This window comes from Xenopus laevis, chromosome 8L, assembly GCF_017654675.1.
Source record: "Xenopus laevis strain J_2021 chromosome 8L, Xenopus_laevis_v10.1, whole genome shotgun sequence".
NCBI classification, from domain to species: Eukaryota; Metazoa; Chordata; class Amphibia; order Anura; family Pipidae; genus Xenopus; species Xenopus laevis.
The window spans coordinates 119,265,240-119,287,426 of record NC_054385.1 but is presented as its reverse complement, the minus strand read 5'-3'; the positions used below and the strand labels follow the sequence as shown (position 1 = coordinate 119,287,426).

The window sequence follows — 22,187 nt, the reverse complement described above, 5'->3', positions numbered from 1 at the left end:
AAACTGAAAGATTTATCATATATGACTTTCCGTCTCCAAGAAAAGCCAGATTTTCTGTTGAGTGGCAATATTTTAGGCACCCCCAGTGAATCCAGTTGCTAAGGTTTCCCCATGCTAATGTACTTGTCCAGGGAAAAAATGAATTGTGTGCTGCACCACCATTTATATTACCTTTCCCAGACATCCCTACCCCTGAATTAAATGACATATGCACAGTAGAGTTAAATCATACACTAGTGTGAATGTCCAGGCCCATGCTGTGCAGAGTTCAGACCAATATGCATTCACTACCTGCCAAAGTAGTTTTTTTCTGTGGGTCAGACTGGCCCACACATCACTATTCAGTGACCTTGACTGTCTATTCAAATGGACAGGTAGGCCCAAAACCTTTTATTTAGGCAAGTTTGGACCCACGATTTCCCACTCCAGTCTGTCATGGGTGGGTGGCAGTCCTGACTCACCACCAGCCCAGTCCTTGCAACCCTCCTCACCCTGTCCCAACCAATATCACTGGAGAAACTGCCTTCTACAATGATTTATATAAGCTCCCACTCTAGTGAGGACAATAGACGGTGGAATTAGACATACAGTATCTTGTTGCCACGGACTGCTCTAGTCTTGGTTGTGGTGAGGGTGGATTAGGTTCAGGGCCATACAAATATTTTTCCACTTGTGCATCACTTCTATGCACTGTATTCAGTAAACCCTAGGGTTGTGTCTCACTTGAGTCAAAAGACTGGGGTAGATAGAGTAAAAATACAAATATAAACCGAAAATTTGTGTAAATTACAAAAAACTAACACCTCCATCAATTCATTATTGGGGTTTAAAGTTCCTTTTGATCCTGGGGTATTATAAATTATTGTAAATGCTGCCGTCTTTTAGAAGGTATATAAAAACTTTAAAAATAACTTTGTTTGTATACCCTAAACATGCTTATTTCTTTTTTCTGTCTCAAGCTGAAACTGCCCTCACAAAGACACTGTCAGTTCCTGTGTCTTCTGATATCGAGCTCTGTGGTCTGACATGTGAGACAAGTGGCATGTACACCCTGGACCGTGAATTTGGTGTCCCAATTCTGGATTATTTTTGCCCTGAAAAATCCATTAACTTCCATGACTGGAACAGAGAGCGCCTGCAAGTAAATGTATCCACTGGCTGTTGCATCATCAAAAATGCTCTGAAGAGTGATACTGGTAACTACGAGTTGATGTTTCAAGGAACAAAAAAGGAAATTTGGGTCCAGAAAACATCATGCTTAGTAATAGGTAAGTTATCTGGCCGTAAGTAGTATGCAAGCACAATTTCCATTGGTTAAATTGTGTATCTTCATGTAGAATCCACCTGCTGTGTAATAGAGCACAGAGCAAGTGTGTCAAAGTTAACCAGTACAATGAAGTAATACAAAGTAACATAGTAATTTAGGTTGAAAAAAGACACATATCCATCAAGTTCAACCTTCTAAGTCTTTATATAACTTGCCTAACTGCTAGTTGAAGCCTCTCCAATTTGCCTCAGAGGAGGAATCCAAGATGGCAATGGGACCAGTCCCTGGATCAACTTGTACTATGAGCTATCTCCCATATCCCTGTATTCCCTCATTTGCTAAACACCTTCCAACCCCTTCTTAAAGCTATCTAATGTATCAGCCTGTACCACTGATTCAGGGGGAGAATTCCACATCTTCACAGCTCTCACTGTAACAAACCCCTTCCCAATATTTAGGCAGAACCTCTTTTCTTCTAATCGGAATGGGTGACCTTGTGTCAGCTGGAAAGACCTACTGGTAAATAAAGCATTAGAGAGATTATTATATGATCCCCTTATATATTTATACATAGTTATCATATCTCCCCTTAAGCGCCTCTTCTCCAGCGTGAACATCCCCAATTTGGCCAGTCTTTCCTCATAGCTAAGATTTTCCATACCTTTTACCAGCTTAGTTGCCCTTCTCTGTACCCTCTCTAATACAATAATGTCCTGTTTGAGTGATGGAGACCAAAACTGTACGGCATATTCTAGATGGGGCCTTACAAGTGCTCTATACAGTGGAAGAATGACCCCCTCCTCCCTTGACTCTATGCCCCTTTTAATACAGCTCAAGACCTTATTTGCCCTTGATGCTGCTGACTGGCATTGCTTGCTACAGACAAGTTTATCATCTACAAGGACTCCAAGGTCCTTTTCCATAATGGATTTGCCTAGTGCAGTCCCATTAAGGGTATAAGTGGATATTTTTACATCCCAGGTTCATGACTTTACATTTATCAACATTGAATCGCCAGTTTGTCAAGATCTTGCTGCAAGGACGCTGCATCCAAGATGGAATTAATTAAGCTGAATAGTTTTGTCATCTGCAATATCAGCAAGTAGTAATCAATTAGCAATTAGTTTTAATCAGTCTGCAACAGGTTAGACAGAATTATTGCTATGAAAAACTGCTTTGATGCAATTGTAGCACCCAGGTAACTAATGCTAATTATGCCATCAGGATGCTTTATTAGGAATGGGAGCAACAGAATGGCTTTCTTCATAAAAAATCTCCACAATGCCGCTTATTTTCCCCATGTTTTTAGTCTGCTTCTGGCCACCACAGTGCTTTTGATCAGTTCTATTGCTATAATACCATTATAAGGGATACCTACTACCCCCTACTGTAAATTCTAACGATATTAGAAGTCACAGAGGGGTTCTGTGACCATAAAAAGGCACAAGGCTGCAGGAAACTCTGTGTAACACGTATGCCTGTGGTTAAATTATAAGCAAAACAGGATTCTTAAAGGGATACTATCATCAGAAAACATGTTTTTTTCAAAACACATCCGTTAATAGTGCTACTCCAGCAGAATTCTGCACTGAAATCCATTTCTCAAAAGAGCAAACAGATTTTATATATATTCAATTTTGAAATCTGACATGGGGCTAGACATTTTGTCAATTTCCCAGCTGCCCCTGGTCATGTGACTTGTGGCTGCACTTTAGGAGAGAAATGCTTTCTGGCAGGCTGATGTTTTTCCTTCTCAATGTAACTGAATGTGTCTCAGTGGGACATGGGTTTTTACTATTGAGTGTTGTTCTTAGATCTACCAGGCAGCTGTTATCTTGTGTTAGGGAGCTGCTATCTGGTTACCTTCCCATTGTTCTTTTGTTTGGCTGCTGGGGGGGAAAGGGAGGGGGGATGATATCACTCCAACTTGCAGTACAGCAGTAAAGGGTGATTGAAGTTTATCAGAGCACAAGTCACATGACTTGGGGCAGCTGGGAAATTGACAATATGTCTAGCCCCATGTAAGATTTCAAAATTGAATATAAAAAAAATCTGTTTGCTCTTTTGAGAAATGGATTTCAGTGCAGAATTCTGCTGGAGCAGCACTATTAACTGATTCATTTTGAAAAAATTTTTTTTTTACCCATGACAGTATCCCTGCACTGAACTGTCCAGTTAGTTACCTTAACAATTTGTTTTGATCAGTTTATTATAAGTTATAAAGTAGAAATAAATATGTGATTCTTGCTATAGGCAGTTGTGCTGGTTTAATTTAGTGCAACAAAGAGAAAGGGCTATCCGGCACTCAGAGAAATCCACAGGGCCAAAAGTACAGCTACAGTGTGTATTTTTGTCAGTTCCAAACACAACTTTTTATTCTATTGGCTTCTGAATGTGCGCCAAGCGTAAGAAAATGCAGCATGTTGCGGCTAATCAATGGAACACAAATGGAGTAGAATGGAATTCAGAATGCTCATGAGTACAGCCAAGCAGAATATAATGGAATTATTTAGCAAATGCGTTTAGGTGTGTTCAAATCTGCACTCAAATGCGCATCAAATGCCTAAAAACACTTCTGTGTGTAAGAGCCTTAAGGGCGAAGCAGAATGATTTTTATCTCCGTTCGTTAGAAGAGCTACTTCTCTACCTTTGAAAAAATTACACTATTTATTGAGGAAGAGTGGAAAGTGAGTTCAGTTAAAAAAAAAACAAATTTTCTTTTAGTGCTTTATAATGGCAACCATTTAGGAAAATATGAAAACATTTTCAATGCTATTTCTTATTCTTATTCTTATTTTTATATAAGGATTTTGAAGGTATATACTGCCCCTTTGAAGATGTCAGCCCAAAAAATGCCCATAGTGAAAGAAAATGCCATTCTATTCTTTCCAAAACATCCAAATTAATATTTTCAGTGATTATTACCTAAATGGTTTGTAATGGAAAGAGATTCTGTCTGCCCCTCTGTATTGTCTGCACTGTTGGTTCTGACATTTAACATAACGTAGCACAAGTCAGCTAGCCGAGACCCTATTGGATTCTATTTGGTCCTTTCAGACTGAATAATTGCTATTGAAAGCAGTTCCTGTCCAATTTTGTTTCTGCACGAGTGTTAATGAATTCTGAAACAACATATATCTAGAGACAATCCTATTATATTTGGTCTTTCCAGACTGAAAATTTGATTGGCTAATACATGTGCATTGCATATGAAATGTCATTCACAATCATCAAAAGCCAACAAAGCAAAAACAAGTACTTCTCAAATAGAGCGACTTTTTTCTACTAAAGAATATGGAGGAAAAAGGCTGCAATGCACCATTTGCCCTAAGGGTTGCTAAGGTGGTTTAAACAGTGTTTTTTGTATGTCATCAATGAATACTGTGATAGCAATGGACAACAAAGAATAAGCAGAAAGCAAAAATATAAAGGGGGTTTTAACAAAGGAGATGTATCCGTTCAGCATACAGAAAAGACTAAATACATTTAGCTTACAGTTAAATTAAATTGACTGTCATAGTGTTATTGATGAGAAAATTTAGATTTTCATGTACCATTTTACCTCCCCAGACCCAATCTCTGCATGTATCATAACCACCGAATACAGTGATTCTGGGGAGACATATCTGAGAGTTTTCTACAGTGGGGAAGAGGCCACAGTTCTGTGGACATGGAACGGAGGAGCCCTGCCTGAGAGACACCAGCTGAGTGACAGTAACAAGACTCTCACTGTACCCAGTACTGACACTGGCACATTCACTGTCCTTGTCTCCAACCCAGTCAGTCACACCAGCACTCACTATAACCTCACACTCCCAGGTAAGTGACAGTAACAAGACTCTCACTGTACCCAGTACTGACACTGGCACATTCACTGTCCTTGTCTCCAACCCAGTCAGTCACACCAGCACTGAGTATATCATCCCATCTTTGGGTAAGCATAGTTACATAGGTTGGGTTGAAAAACTCCATCAAGTTCAACCCCACCAAATGAAACTCAGCATCTATACATACACACACTGACCCCTTCATACACTCATATAAAATATATATGTAGGGGACTGGTGAAAAAGTTCCCGAGTATTATTTAGCAGGCAGTCCCCTAGTGTTATAGACACCTAACTGGGTCCTAAAATACAGTTAGGAGGGGGAACTTTTTCATATTCCTGCTTTAAGATATGCCTCTTGTTGTTTCTCACAGTGACCAGTAGATGGCACTGGGGCAGAGTATAAAACCCTTTGAAGCCATGCTTTCAGTGTCCATCTTGTGCTAGCTCTAGCCTGAGCAGGCAGGCAGAGCTCGAGTGGAACCTAGACAGGTCAAGTCTAGCAAGGATAGGCTACTCACCTTTATAGGTCACTCTAGGAGTGACAGACAGTCAGGATATTTAGCTGAGCATCTTGAGGCTTCTCCGAGGATTGTGAGTGGGATTAAGATCCTGGGTACTAATTGCCCAGAAAATATGTGTGGATAAACCAGCGCTAAGAGCTCGGGGTAAATAAGAGAAAAAAATAACAATATATAGTGTAGTATTTCCTTATTAGGTATAGGACACCCTTGTGTGTACTAAGGGTTAATAGTGTCTCTTCACCTGTGGGGTTAAATTACCCTGCAACCATTTACCAGCATAAAATGACTCCACCGCCTGTGTTGACAAATATTTATGCTCACAGACGTTTTAAATTTTGCTTGCATTAAGGATATTTGCTGCTGCTGTTCCACTCGTAATAGCATCTAGGAACATATGCTTGACATTGTGTAAAACAATTTATTAAAACGTGTTTATAAGGTTAAAATTACACTCACAAAAAAATCTTGAAGTTTGCACGTATAAAAGTCATTCCTTAGGTGTTCCCAACTCCACAGAACTTATTCCGCTGTGTGGAGGTGTTCAGTTTGCCGGCATAATCAGCGTGCGGTAGCTGGGCCCCCTTGGATGACGTCACAGCCGACGCGTTTCATCTCAAACGGACTTTCTCAAGGCTTCAAACCTGTTTCTGCGCAAGTGCGCCTTTTACTTTAACCGTTGCCGTAGCAACGGCTAAGGAATACTTCCTGTTTCTGGGCTAGTATAGGTTGTCTTGGCAACCCGTTTCTACATATTTTAAAAAACATTTTATAAAAAGCATCTACTTATTGCAAGCATATATATCACATTTAAAAATTTACATATAATAACAATATACTTTATATCAATTTACATTTTATTACCCATCACCACCAATAGCGCACCCACATGACAGATCTACTATTACTTTTTTAATTGATGAAATGTTATTGGGGCAATGATTACTAATATTTAATTGTTAATTTTATGGATTTGGATGTAATTATATATGAATTTTTTAGTTATTATACATAAGAGGATAGGCTACTCACCTTTATAGGTCACTCTAGGAGTGACAGACAGTCAGGATATTTAGCTGAGCAGCTTGAGGCTCCTCCGAGGATTGTGAGTGGGATTAAGATCCCGGATACTAATTGCCCAGAAGTAGGGACTAAGTGTACAGACCTAGGGTAGAGTTTCCTCTCAGGTTCCACTAAGGGAAAAGGCTGAAAGCTGGGTGTACCTCCTCAAGGCTGCATTCATTGTTCTCGTTCACGAGGGAACTTATATTGACCAAAGGTTCTGTGAGTATTGCCTATTCAATGTTGATGTATGATCCTGCAAGTTCTCTATTATGTACACTCCTCTGAAGATTGTGTATGTTCAATAAATCTGTTCAATGGTTAAGTTATAAGAACCACTGGCGCCCAATTATTTGCACCCTGAAATACAGTTGCACTAAACCCTTCCTCCACACCACTGTGAGGGCTTACGCCCTAAGAATTTAAGGTCTCATACGGAACACATTTATTGGGAGTGGAGCTTATAGTAGAGTAAGGTGCACTCAAATTTACTATAGCGCATATATATATATATATATATATATATATATATATATATATATATATATATATATATATATATATATATATATATAGAGCAGTCCATGAAAGCACTCATAGCGATCACCCAGCAAGTGACTATATGAGTGGTGAGTGCCGATAATCCCCACATATATATATATATATATACACACAATATTTGATATTATTGATATTATGTCTGTCCAAGAAATCATCCAAGTCCCTCTTATAGTCATTAACTGAATCAGCATCACAACATCACCCGGCAGTGCATTCCACAACCTCACTGTCCTGACTGTGAAGAACCCCCTACGTTGCTTCAAATGGAAGTTCTTTTCTTCTAGTCTAAAGGGGAGGCCTCTGGTACGGTGATTCACTTTATGGGTAAAAAGGTCCCCTGCTATTTGTCTATAATGTCCTCTAATGTACTTGTAAAGAGCAATCATGTCCCCTCGCAAGTGTCTTTTATGCATAGAAAACAATCCCCATCTTGACAGTCTCCCCTCATAATTTAAGTCTTCCCTCCCTCTAACCAGTTTAGTTGCACTTAGTCTCTGCACTCTCTCCAGCTCATTTATATCCCTCTTAAGGACTGGAGCTGAAAATTGCACTGAATACTCCAGATGAGGCCTTACCAGGAACCTACAGTATAAAGAGGCAAAATAATGTTTTCATCCCTAGAGTTTATGCCTTTTTTATGCAAGACAACACTTTATTTGTTTTAGGAGCCACAGCTATAATTGGCTTTTAAAGAGGACAGATGTTAAATGGTTATTTGTTTTTTGAGTTTTTGTCCTGGCAGAATCTACTGTACAGTGCAGGTGCAAATATGTGCTTCTTCTGCTTTGTCAAAAATATGCCTCAGGCATAGAAGTGGGACAAGCAGTTACTGTCAATTTTTCATTCTGCACTTTTTATACGGCGGAAAAAATGTTTGCGAACATATTCGAGAACTTGCGTCAAAAATGCGAACGTCGCGAACCCCATAGACTTCAATGGGAAGGCGAATTTTAAAAGCTAGAAAAGACATTTCTGGCCAGAAAAATGATTTTAAAGTTGTTTAAAGGGTGCAACGACCTGGACAGTGGCATGCCAGAGGGGGATCAAGGGCAAAAATGTATCTGAAAAATCCATTGTTGACACAGCGCTGCGTTTTGTGCTGTAAAGGGCAGAAATCACACTACGTCACTCAGGTGATGTTTATGGACACGGAATGTGAAAAAGCTCACACAGCTAGGTGGCACTTGGTTAAAGACTGGGCAAACAATGCCTGCAAGGGCAACGTATACAGTAGTGGATACGGAATAAATTATTGCTGCTGTAAAAACATCGCTCAGGTAATGTTTACGGACACTGAATTATTATTGTTATTTAGACAGAATGTGAAAAAGCTCACACAGCTAGGCGGCAGTTGTTTGAAGAACACACTGGGCAAACAATGCCTGCAAGGTCAACGTATACACTACAGCAGTGGATACGGAATATATTATTGCTGCTTGGAAAACGTCACTCAGGTGGTGTTTCTGGAGACGGTATTATTATTGATATTTAGACAGAATGTGAAAAAGCTCACACAGCTAGGTGGCAGTTGTTTGAAGAACACACTGGGCAAACAATGCCTGCAAGGTCAACGTATACACTACAGCAGTGGATACAGAATATATTATTGCTGCTTGAAAAACGTCACTCAGGTGGTGTTTCTGGAGACGGTATTATTATTGATATTTAGACAGAATGTGAAAAAGCTCTCACAGCTAGGCGGCAGTTGTTTGAAGAACACACTGGGCAAACAGTGCCTGCAAGGTCAACGTATACACTACAGCAGTGGATACGGAATATATTATTGCTGCTTGAAAAACGTCACTCAGGTGGTGTTTCTGGAGACGGTATTATTATTGATATTTAGACAGAATGTGAAAAAGCTCACACAGCTAGGTGGCAGTTGTTTGAAGAACACACTGGGCAAACAATGCCTGCAAGTGCACTACTATTGGTGCACTACTATGAAGAACAGCAAACAGCACTGGACACGTTAAAGAACAGTAAGATAAGTAAAATTAAAAAAAATATATATATATTAAAAAAAAATTACTCTGGTTGGTGCTGAACTACTAGGAGCAGCACACCAGTCCCACTCCCCAACACAGCTAGACTAATAGCACTGGGCTCTTATAGTAGCAAAGTAAAAAAACAAAAAAGAAAATAAAAGCAGTCCTTACAAGGACTATTGGGTTACAGGCAGCAGTCAGCAGATGAGAGGTCAGAAGCAGTGCCCACAGCAGCTACATACAGAGCACTGCAGTAGAAGGTAGATTACTAGTCAGCAAAGCTAACTTACCTAAAATGTCCCTCAAATCCCTGCAGAGTTCTGTCCCTACAATACAGAGCAGTATCAAGTAGATTACTAACCAGCAAAGTTACTATCAACTGTCCCTCAAATCACTAAACAGCTCTCTCCCTACACTAGCTCTTCCAAGCAAACACAGGCAGAATGAAAAAACGCTACAGGGCTTCAGTTTATATATGGAAGGGGAGTGGTCCAGGGGGTGTGGGGGTGGTCCAGGAGTTAGAGCTTCCTGATTGGCTGCCATGTATCTGCTGGTCTGGGGTGAGAGGTCAAAAATAAGCACCAGCTAAGGCGAACCCAAATTGGCGAACGTCGCGCGACGTTCGCGAACATTCGGCAGACGCGAACAGTCGATGTTCGCGCGAATTAGTTCGTGGGCGAACAGTCCGCGACATCCCTAGTTATTGCACATTCCCCCTCCTTCTTCACTGTCTAATGTGTAGCATGGGCATGCGTATTACATCCCACATTCTAGTGCATAAACAAGATTTTGTGAGTATGCAAAGCTTGCGTCAGTAACAGTGCCCACAAAGTCACACACGCCTGCTGGCTGTGAATTCCAAGGCAGAAGGAAACAAGATTAAACCAATTTGTAAGTAAAGTTTATTTTGCTTGCCAAATACAACAGAAGAGGATTTGGAATTCTTTCTAAGGATGGCAGTTCCCCTTTAAGAAACACACAAAACGCACATACAAAATTATATCTTGTTTGCATATACCAGTAAACAGGTCATTATTTGCCAGTGTAAGCTAATTGTGGTAAATGATTTTCTCATTATTTCATTTTGTCTTCCAGAATCGCGTTCCAGGTTGAGAATTGGACTTTGTGCTGCACTGTCAATAGTCACTGGTATGGCTATCATAGCTCTCAAGGTGAGTTACATCTCATTCAACTATGAAATGTTAGGGAGACAGCAGTTATTAGGCTACTCATATGTAGGATTTGTGCAGCCTCATGACATCCTTAAAGGGTTTATCGCATGCTGTGTTGAACTGATAATGTAAATCTGATTATAACAAACAAGGGAAAGTTGTGCTCACCACTTATTTTAAAAACCATTAGGCGGGGGTGCAATGAGGCTGTGACCACAAAATACATTTAGTCAAATACAAGAGTCCTCTGCACTCAACCCATTATCAATATATTTAAGACAGAGACATTTTGTGCATACTGCTACTGAAAAATGCCTTACCCTTTAAACAAAACAGGGATTGTTTGTCCATATATTGCAATATATTTAAGCTGAACAACTACGTCAAAGTCATCCCATATCTGGCCAGTCCTACGCTCAATTTTCATCTGATTCATTAAGAATTCTATTGCTTCATTATACATTTTACAAAGGGACTAAGTTTTACCTGCAACTTACTTGCTGCTTTCAAAATATAACTCCCAAACTTGGCTGCCCTTTTATTAGACACCAGTGGGATCACCTGACTATAGTTGGCAACTTTTCGTTGTTTGTTATAGTCATACAGGAGCAGGCCCGGACTGGCAATTTGTCCGAACGGGCAAATGCCCGAGGGGCCGCTGTATTTTTTGTTAAGTGGGCCGCTTCCGATCAGTAATTGTAATTAGATGCGGCGCCGCACTTGCCTAAACACCCGAACAAGAGCGGCCTTGGTCACCCAATCTGGCTGCTGTAGCGTCTGGCTGCCTGTCGCTCCTCACAGCCGGGGGAGAGTCTAGGCCGCACTCACTGCCGGGACAAAGCCAGGGAGGGGAGCGGAGGTTGCTCGTGGTCGCGCTGCTGATTGCTGGGACAGGGTTGTCGGGACTCTGGAGCAGTATCAGCAGGGAAGGCGTGTGAGAAGCTGCATGTGAGCGGAGTGTGTGAGTCCAGCAGCGGGCAGTGTGTGCGTGACCCCAACTGAACCAGAGACCTGTGTCAGCACTGCGGGGCTGCTTCATGTGAATATGTGGGACACCACCGGGAACTTGTCTTCTGTATCAGTGACATGGGTATGAGGGGCTTGTTCTTGCTGTTACTTCATATGATGAGTATTACTGTACCAGAGACTTCTGCTTCTTACTTCTTATGTCTGTCACTGAGCTGTAATACACTATATCAGCTGTATATATACATATAATACTGGCAGATTTACTTCAATATCAGGAGAATCAGGGGCATTACTCTTATCTGCTGTACCAGGAGTTATAATGAGTGTCATTGTCTGCTCTTGCTTCTATTACATTTACCCAGTGTTTGTTATATACAGCTATAGGACCTGTTATCCAGAATGCTCAGGACCTGCAGTTTTCCTGATAATGGATCTTTCAATAGTTTGGATCTCCATACTTCTCCAAACTTCTTACTTAAAGGGATACTGTCATGGTAAACATGCACTCCCCCCCCCAGCTGCCGCTTGCGCATACGTGTAATAATTGGTTAATAAGGACAGACTAGTTTTGTGTGGTGCCAGTAAAGAATGTTTAACATATTTTACATGAATTACAGTTAAGTGAGTGTGGTGTTTATACAAATGGCCTGTAGATGTCACTGTGTTCAGACTTATACTGTGCATGCTTCCTGGACAGCTTAAACGTGAAAGTTACTGTTGTGTAATGGCTACATGAGCCTGCTAATAAAGCACTGTTCTACTCTACTCATCCTCGGCTACCCAAAACATAACTGTGAGAAAGGCAACTCTTTATGAACATCATTTTTGCAGTTTTACCCCAATATATGTGTGGATGAGTACAAAACCATTGTGTGTTAACATGTGGGCTGCTTTGATTTTTTTGCCCGGGCTGCTTTTTACTCCCAATCCGGCCCTGTACAGGAGCAGTGACCAGCTCATTGTTGTAGCCCCCACCCTTCCCAACTATAGTCAGGTGATCCCACTGGTGTCTAATAAAAGGGCAGCCAAGTTTGGGTTCAGTGAGTTTGCAATTGATCCTCAGCATTCAGCTCAGATTCAAAAGCAACCGTTATGTCCCATGTGACCCCCCCCTCAAGTCACTGATTGGTTACTGCCTGGTAACCAATCAGTGGAAACCAAGAGAGCTGAAAAGCAGGAAGTAGTGTTCTGGCTATTATGTTACACATCCAGTCACTCCAGCCTTTATACATTACATTTCTGGCTAACTAACTATATTAGAAACTTTTTTTATTTTGCACGGCCTATCTATTTACCGAGTTTTTATTTTTATACTGAACTGTTCCTTTAATCTGGAACCTGGAAACATAGGGGGGCAAATTCACTATGCGCCGAAGCGCCTAACGCTAGCATCAAAACGCATTTCGTTACTTCACAAATTCAATAACGGACGCTGGCGTAACTTCGCTAGTGTAACTTCGCACCCTTACGCCTGGCGAATTTGCGCAACGGACGTAACTACGCAAATTCACTAACACGCGCATTGTTCTAAACGCTACCTTTTACGTTAGACTTCCTTCGCCACCTCAGACCAGGCGAAGCGCAATAGAGTAGATAGGGATTGCTTCAAAAAAAGTTAACATTTTTTCTAAGTCCCAAAAAACGCTGGCGTTTTTTCTATATTATGGGTGATATGTTGAAAAAGATCGAAAAAATTTTTGGGGCTCCCCTCCTTCCCCCCTACATTTCCTGACTCATGGCAACTTAATTATACAGTGGGCACATGTGTAGGGCAAAATAAAAATTTTATTTGATGTTTGAAGGTTTCCCAGGCATTTGTATTGCTGCTACATATTCCTCTATTGAAATTTGAATTTGGCGCCGTATGCAAATTAACCATCGCTAGCGTAACTTCGCTTCGCTTAGCGAATCAACGCTAGCGCAACTTCGCAACCTTACGCTACCCCTGAGCGCAACTTCGGATTTTAGTGAATTTGCGGAGTACTGGCGAAACTACGCCTGGCGAAGAGCGGCGAAGTTATGCCTGGCGCAACTACGAATCTTAGTGAATGTCCCACAGGGAGTGATATAATAAAGGTGTAAAGACTGCTGCAAATTTAGCAACCAATCACAACCAATAAGTATGTAGACTCTACCGGTAAATGCAAATGCAAACATCTCGTGTGTCTGTTCATCAATCAATTTTTCAAAACCCCATATTTTATTACTCTTTTAATAATAAAGCACAGATAGGTTTGATTTTTAACCTTTACTACCCCACCATCACCTGCATAACAGAGCTATTCCCATTCTCTAATTGCTATCTGCTTCTCGGGCCTTTAGAAAATCAGCTTATCTGAGACATATAATAGGTTAAACTATTTTCTTCTCATTGAGTTAAATGGCCAAATAGACAGAATTTAATTTAAATTTCATTGTTCTCAAGTGTTTACTGCAACAGCTGTCACAAACCATAGGTAGAATGGATACCCAAAACTTCATGTATTTTCCTTACGTTGAACAAAGAACCCATAGGGTTATGTTATAAAAGGTACAAAGTTTGTTACAAGTCTAGTTACCTATGGCAACCAGTCGGCAGGTAGCATTCACTGGTTATCTGTTTAAAAACAACCAGAAAAGGAAAACGTTGGGCTTTTTATCACATATGGAGGTTTAAGCGTTATATACAGTATATGGCTCCTATCCATGACACTTGGAAAAGAATTTCACTGAAAGAAAGTAACCATCTTTGCCACTTCTTGCCACTTGCATGTATATTACATTTTACAAAAGTTAAGTTATGATAGTTAGAGGGCTGGTCTTATTAACTGCAGGGACCAATATGGACCCCCTAGACTGGGTGTGCTGGGAGGTATGCCACTATGTTGACCGGCCCTGGAAAGCTACCCAAAATACATCAAGAATGGAAGGAACGGAAAAGTGCCAGCCTAGAAGAAAGTAGTTTCAGCCAGTCTATTACTTTGTCTGCTCACCTTCATCTCCCCCTTTTTCAGTGGCTCCTCCTCATTGTTTTTCAGTGTTTTTTTTTAATTTTTGACCTATCTTTACTTTTCTAAAACCCATTCTTGTGCCCTCCTAAAACTTCAGTTCGCCTATTGCTGTCTCTCTCTCTTGCTGGTTCATCGTCTACTCCACCTTGTTTCTATGTACAGTTTCTCCCTCTTTCTTTGTTTAGCTCTCTGTATATCTTTTTCTTGTCCCTACTTTGTCCTTCTCTTCCAACTTTCATATGTCAGTCTATTAGTTTGTGCATGGGGGTGAAAACAATGGCCTCATCAACATTTGCTTAGTGCTAGTCATGACTATGAAGATTTTCATTCATCCAGGTTATGGTATATCTAGTATAGGTCAATCTAAAAACAACTGGACTTGCTGAGTAATCAATGAAGACGTTTCACTACTCATCCGAGCAGCTTCTTCAGTTCAACTGACTGGTGTGGGAAATTCTCGGCATATAAACTCTTCCACTAATCCATTTACAATGGCACATTGTAACTCTTCAAAGAGGAGACATCTGAAGAAATTCACAGAGGTTTTGACTCTGTGTAGTTGTGATAGGATTATCCAATGTGTCATGCAACTCCTAGATACAGGTGTTACTTGTGGGAGTCGCATGAATGGATGTGTGAAGTGTTCTGAAACCGCCGGGGTACAGATGTTAGAACAGCATTGGAAGGTTTTTTTTTTTTTTGGTTTTTTTTTAGATTGACCTATACTAGATAGTGCTAGTCATGTTTTAAATTGGACAGCTAAAAATCCAAGCAAGGGACCCCATCCCATGAGTTTGCAAGAGTCCCTAATTTGAGCTGATGATTTACCAGGGGACAAAATGATTAAATAAGCCCAGTTTGTCACCAGTTGAATGGCTAATTTGGGCAAAAATCTATTTGTTGGGTGACTTTACCAGACTAGAAGATGTATACCGTATATACTCGAGTATAAGCCGAGTTTTTCAACCCCAAAAATATGCTGAAAAACTCTACCTCGGCTTATACTCGGGTCAAGCGCAAAAACGGTCTCCGGCGCCTAAGAATAGTCGCCGTTGTCTAAGAATAGTCGCCGGCGCCTAAGAATAGTGGCCGGCAACTAAGAATAGTCTCCAAGAATATTCGCCGGCGTCCAAGAGCGGTCGTCGGCATCCAAAAACGAGACGCCGGCACCTCCAATGGGAGCAGAAATCCTCAATTTTTTGATTGAAACTTACCAGAAGCTGCTGCATTTTTCACCCTAGGCTTATACTCGAGTCAATAAGCTTTCCCAGTTTTTGGAGGTAAAATTAGGTACCTCGGCTTATACTCGGGACGGTTTATACTCGAGTATATACGGTATGTATATGGCCAGATTAAGTTTGTTTCTCTCTGCTCCCTGTCCAGAATTCTCTCCCTCTGTAATATGTGACTTATTCTCACTCTCTCACCTTCTAGTGTGTTTTCTTTTCTTAACCAGTCTGCATCATCCTTTTGTCCCCTCTCCAACAGGGGTTAATTCCTGGAGACCACCCCAGAAACCCAAGATCTGATGGTGCCCTGTGGGCACAATATTTTAAAATGTTTATCATAGAAGAATATAACGTGTAGTATCATAATATAAATCAATATTTTTTCATCAATAAGATAGACCTAAAATTCCAATAATAACCACATAAATCACTATTTGATAAACATTACTAGGACCCATAGGTATCTATACCCTTATCAGATAAGGTTTCTGGCAGGGAGAGACAGGAAAGAGAATATTTCAGGATACTGAAACCTACAGTACAGTAGTGTGTTCAAAAATGGAATTTATTTCAGATGTTTACATGCTTTTGGAAAGGGTGAACTAGAATTTTATTGAACCTCTTTTAGGCATAGGATTTGACACAAACCTATCGAACAGCCTATGAACAGAGCTGGCAGAAATAAAAGAGCTGTTATAATCAAGGAATGGCAATATAGAAATCTATCATACAGTCACTTGTATAGGCAATAATTACACTTTTATCTGCTCCTTTGAATTTGGTGGGCTACTCGCGTCACTTTTACAAGGCCACAACAATTGGCAAAAAGGCAGTCAACTGCATTAAATAATTTACTTAAAGGAGAACTAAAGCTTAACCAAAGAAGTAGCTAGAAATGTTGTACATGATGTTTTGTGCTTCTGTACCAGCCCAAGGCAACCACAGCCCTTTAGCAGTAAAGATCTGTGTCTCCAAAGATGCCCCAGTAGCTCCCCATCTTCTTTTCTGCTGATTCACTGCACATGCTCTGTGCTGCTGTCACTTACTGAGCTTAGGGACCCACTCACAATATACAGTACACATAGAATAGAAATGTCACAATATAAGTAATTAATACAGATAATTACTACATGGCAGCACAGAAACCAGTGCAATTAGCATCAGAATTTAATAATCAGCAAACCTGTAGCATCAGCTTATATTACAGGGGAAGCTCATTTTCTGCTGGATAATTAGTGACGACCCCTAAGCTTAGCTTCTCAACAGCCAATCAGAGCCCACTGAGCATGTGAGTGTCACACACACTTTCCAAGATGGTGACCCCCTGTGACAAGTTTGAAGTCCTGGATCATTGCTGCTATTGACAAGCTGAAACTTTAGGCTGGTGTAATAAGTTCAGTATATAAATATGGCATTTTTTAACCATATTAATTTTTAGAGTTTAGTTCTCCTTTAAAGGAGAAGGAAAGGTTAAAACTAAGTAAGCCTTATCAGAAAGGTCCATCTAAATATACCAGTAAACCCTCAAAGTAATGTTGCTCTGAGTCCCCTGTCAAAAGAAACACTGCATTTCTTTCCTTCTATTGTGTTACATGGGCTTCTGTATCAGACTTCCTGTTTTCAGCTTAAACCTCCAGGGCTTGGGCTTGAGCATGCTCAGTTTGCTTCTCTCTCCCTCCTGCCCTCCCTGTTGTAATCTGAGCCCAGAGCTATGAGTGAGCAGGGAGAGACTCAGGCAGGAAGTGATGTCACACCAAGCTAATATGGCAGCTTCTATCCTAAACAAACAGAGAGAGTTTCTAGCGCTGTCTTCTCAGGTATGGTAAAGCATTCTGCAGAATAAATATAGCATTCTACAATGCTATTATTAGCAATAAACAGACTTGGTAGCTTTCCTTCTCCTTTAAGAGGTGCACGTTAGAGCTATAGTCAGAACTGTGACCGTTAGCATTTTTGTTTTGACACTTTCATAAATGGCGTCTTTATCTTCATTAAAAGCTGTATACTTTCAGACAGGACTTTGACCAACCACACCTTACCATTCAATCTAAACCATACCACAGGTCAGCCTTCTCTGGGATACAGTGTTCTAATGCCTGTTACATGGGTTACTAGTGCCTGTTACATGGGTTACTAGTGCTTGTAGACTTTCCTTCTTGGGCTGAGCAGTTTCCTTGGGCAGTCTACTACCTCGGCTTTTAAATAACTGAGAACTCCAAGAGTGTTCCTTACAGTACAGGTATAGGATCCCTTATCCTTAAACCCAATATCCAGAAAGCTCTGAATTACGGAATGGCCGTCTCCCATAGACTCCATTTTATCCAAATAATAGAAATTTTTAAAAACGATTTCCTTTTTCTCTGTAATAATGAATTAAAATACTTATTATTCTTATTTTAGCTATTTAGTTTTTTAAGTATTTAAAATCCTTAAAGTCAGGGTTAAACCTACTCCAGTATGAGGTAAATGATAATTCCCCTTACTTGTGGCTATGTCCGAAACCTAATGTTTCCTAGCACAGCAGGAAAATCCTAACAATAATCCCTACATCATTTTTAGATTGTAAATTCTTTTGGGCAGGGTACTCTTCTCTTCTTGTATTGACTATTGGTTGCTTTGTATGTAAATTTGTATGTTCACTGTATAAACACATTTATTGTACAGCCTGGTGGAGTTGGCGCTTCATAAATACATAATAATAATAATGATATCAGTCTTGCTTCCACATGATGTCATTACTCTGTAGTAGGAGTTCAGCAAATGATGTTGGTGAATCCTTACAGACAAATACAAGAGGTCCTCTGCACTCAACCCATTATTTAGGACATTGAAACATTTTGTGCATACAGCTACTAAAAAATGTCTTACCCTTTAAACAAAACAGGGATTGTTTGTCCATATATTGCAATATATTTAAGCTGGCCAACTACGTCAAAGTCATCCCTGGTATGGCCAGTCCTACACTCAAATTTTATCTGATTCATTAAAGGGATACTGTCATGGAAAAACATGTTTTTTCCAAAACACATCAGTTAATAGTGCTGATCCAGCAGAATTCTGCACTGAAATCCATTTCTCAAAAGAGCAAACAGATTTTTTTATATTCAATTTTGAAATCTGACATGGCGCTTGACATATTGTCAATTTCCCAGCTGTCCCAGTCATGTGACTTGTGCCTGCACTTTAGGATGAAATTACTTTCTGGCAGGCTATTACTCCTACTTAATGTAACTGAATCAGTGTCAGTGGGACTTGGCTTTTACTATTTACTGCTGTTCTTAGATCTTCCAGGGAGCTGTTATCTTGTGTTAGGGAGCTGCTATCTCTTGACCTTCCCATTGTTCTGTTGTTAGGCTGCTGGGGTGGGGGAAGGGAGGGGGTGATATCACTTGCAGTACAGCAGTAAAGAGTGATTGAAGTTTATCAGAGCACAAGTCACATGACTGGAGGCATCTGGGAAACTGACAATATGTCTAGCCCCATGTCAGATTTCACAAATTGAATATAACAAAATCTGTTTGCTCTTTTGAAAAATGGATTTCAGTGCAGAATTCTGCTGGAGTAGCACTATTAACTGATGTGTTTTGAAAAAAACATGTTTTCCCATGACAGTATCCCTTTAAGAATTCCATTGCTTCATTATACATTTTACAAAGGGACTAAGTTTTACCTGCAACTTACTAGCTGCTTTCAAAGTAAAGCTCTTTTATTAGACACCAGTCGGATCACCTGACTATAGCTGGAAGGATGGGAGCTACAACATGGAGCGGGCATGTTAAAGCATTTTTAGTAACTTAAACTGATACTGACACTAAAAAACGATCATTCAAAATATTAATGCACATTAAAAGTTACCTGTAGATCATGTTTTTCACTGATAGTTCTACTTTTGTAAGTAATTGGTGCTTGAAATTCCTAAACTTGACTGTTTTGCCAACCTGTGTCACTTCTTAACCTGTCAGTTAGAATTTCTAATGTTAACGGACTCCTGCAGCACAAATATGGCAGCCCCCTCACAGGGAAGCATGGGGGATCAGACAGGTAGGGGCACATTTACTAAGATCGAGTGAACGAATCGAATTAAAAATACTTCGAATTTCGAAGTATTTTTTTGGGTACTTCGACCATCGAATAGGCTACTTCGACTTTGAAGCGAACGATTCGAACTAAAAATCGTTCGACTATTCGACCATTCGATAGTTGAAGTACTGTCTCTTTAAAAAAAACTTGGACTACCTACTTCGCCAACTAAAACCTACCGAGCTCCAATGTTAGCCTATGGGGACCTTCCCCAGAAATTTTCTACGTTTTTTTGTCGAAGAAAAATCGTTCGATTTTTTCTTTGATCGATCGAACGAAGTTTTATGCAAATCCTTCGACTTCGATTTTACTTCGACGGTCGAATATCCAGGGTTAATGAACCCTCGATATTCGACCCTTAGTAAATGTGCCCCGTAATGTTAAAGTATTGGGCAGATAATTTGATGGCAATATTTTAAATAGTGTGCAAAGACAATTTTATGACACGTAAAAAAATGGTTTAATTTCTGGTGTCAGTATCTCTTTAAAGGGCAACTAAAGTCTAAAATAGAATAATGTTAGAAATGCTGTATTATGTATACTAAATATAAACTTGAACTTACTGCACCAGCAGCCTAATAAGACAAATGATTAATGCTTTCAAAGTTGGCGCAGGGGGCTGTCATCTTGTAACTTTGTTAGACATTTCTGCAATATCAAGACTCGCACATGCTCAGTGTGGTCTGGGCTTCAGTTGGGAGGTTAAGCTTAGGGATCATCATAAATGATCAAAACAGCACAAGTCAAATAATATCTGCCATAGAAGCCAATACAGCAAGACTGATTAATAATCATAATATAGAGACTGCGCTGCGTCTCTGGATACAAATCTCTACAGGAAATCCAACAATGCTGCTCGAGTTCTGGGAAGTAAGGTGGGGGGGCTCCCCCTGCCATTTGAAAGTATGATTGTTTACCTGCACAGCAGTTAGGGACCATCTGACAATTCCTATCAACAGCAGTAAAAGAAGGGGGAATTGCACTGCATACAGTCAGGTTTATGATAAAAACTGTAGACATCTTTTAATTAAAGTATATTGGAGATAGATTTCTTTTTCATTAAAGAAAGTAAAAATGGGATTTTATATTTTTGCCTTTACATGCCCTTTAAGGCACAAAATGTCTCAATGTCCTTAATATATTGATAATGGGTTGAGTGCAGAGGATCTTATGTATTTTGTGGTCACAGCCTCATTGCACCCCAGCTTAATGGATAAAAAATGAGTGGTGAGCACAACTTTCCCTTGTATGCTGGTGAATTATTACCCCCATATGTAATAAATGGCTGTAAGTTTGCACAGGTGCAGTAACCAATAGGAACTAATAAACAGGAGACCAGCAAATGTTCCCTGCATATAAGACCAGTTTCCAGCCTTGCAGATTTTATTTTATAATCCCATTCACTTATTATCCTGGACTTTTTTCCCTTTGTTTTAGGGCCCGGCAAGGTACAAGTTTGAACGGATGAAACAGAATAACACAGCAAATAAAAATTCAGCAACGGCTGATAACCTTGTGAGCCAAGATTCCTTCATGGTTTCAGATGACGTTTCATTTAAGGAAAAAGCTGAAATGTGTGTGTGATTTACCTAGGAGAAGACCTGCTGATCTCAATACATTTGATTAATTCTTCATACCTGCACTGAAGCTTTTCATAAATAATTACTAGATCATATAGGTAACATAAGTAAGTTCATATAAGTGTGTGCCTCTCTGTATCTTTTTATTGCCACTCCTATAATCACTCATGTTTAGAGCATGTTGAACGTGAATAAGAGAAATATAGGACATCTTCTAGGTTGGGCACTAATAAGCACAGAGATGATAGGATTAACACTGTAGGATAGGAGTAAAATTGGAATTACTAATAAGATTGAATAGGTGATTATATATATATATAATGATTAGATATCTCTTGTGTTTTACTTATATTTACTTTCCTACCCTGTTTATCTGTATTTACTTATATCAGAATAAAATTTCTTGAGCATCACATTGATGTTTCTCTATTGACATTTTACTGTGGGTGGGAAAGGTTTATGTTGATTATGGCCTGAATGGGGAATATGCAAAGAAGGAGATTGTACAGTTATACCTTCTAGCCACTAAAGACCTGCCTTCTGCATCTTCTAGGTTCCTTTATTAGCCAAACTAAAAGGGGTAGTTTACCTTAAAGGGATACTGTCATGGGAAAACATGTTTTTTCCAAAACACATCAGTTAATAGTGCTGCTCCAGCAGAATTCTGCACTGAAATCCATTTCTCAAAAGAGCAAACAGATTTTTTTATATTCAATTTTGAAATCCGACATGGGGCTAGACATTTTGTCCGTTTCCCAGCTGCCTCCAGTCATGTGACTTGTGCTCTGATAAACTTCAATCACTCTTTACTGCTGTACTGCAAGTTGGAGTGATATCACCCCCTCCCTTTTCCCCCCCAGCAGCCAAACAAAAGAACAATGGGAAGGTAACCAGATAGCAGCTCCCTAACACAAGATAACAGCTGCCTGGTAGATCTAAAA

The 22,187-nt window shown here is 40.0% G+C and overlaps 1 protein-coding gene across 19 annotated transcripts in view; it reads left to right on the top strand.

Moving 5' to 3' along the window:
- The window catches only part of LOC108699357, an 87,628-nt gene extending 65,969 nt beyond the window's left edge, over nt 1-21,659 (top strand). For 18 of the 19 annotated variants that reach the window (XM_041573497.1, XM_041573492.1, XM_041573486.1 and 15 more), the window contains 4 exons: nt 960-1,268; nt 4,838-5,086; nt 10,322-10,398; nt 21,104-21,659. In XM_041573497.1, the coding sequence (XP_041429431.1) occupies nt 960-1,268; nt 4,838-5,086; nt 10,322-10,398; nt 21,104-21,250 (782 nt within the window). In that variant the 3' untranslated portion in view covers nt 21,251-21,659. The other variant, XM_041573494.1, reaches the window with a different exon arrangement.
- The last annotated feature ends 528 nt before the right edge of the window (nt 21,660-22,187 follow it).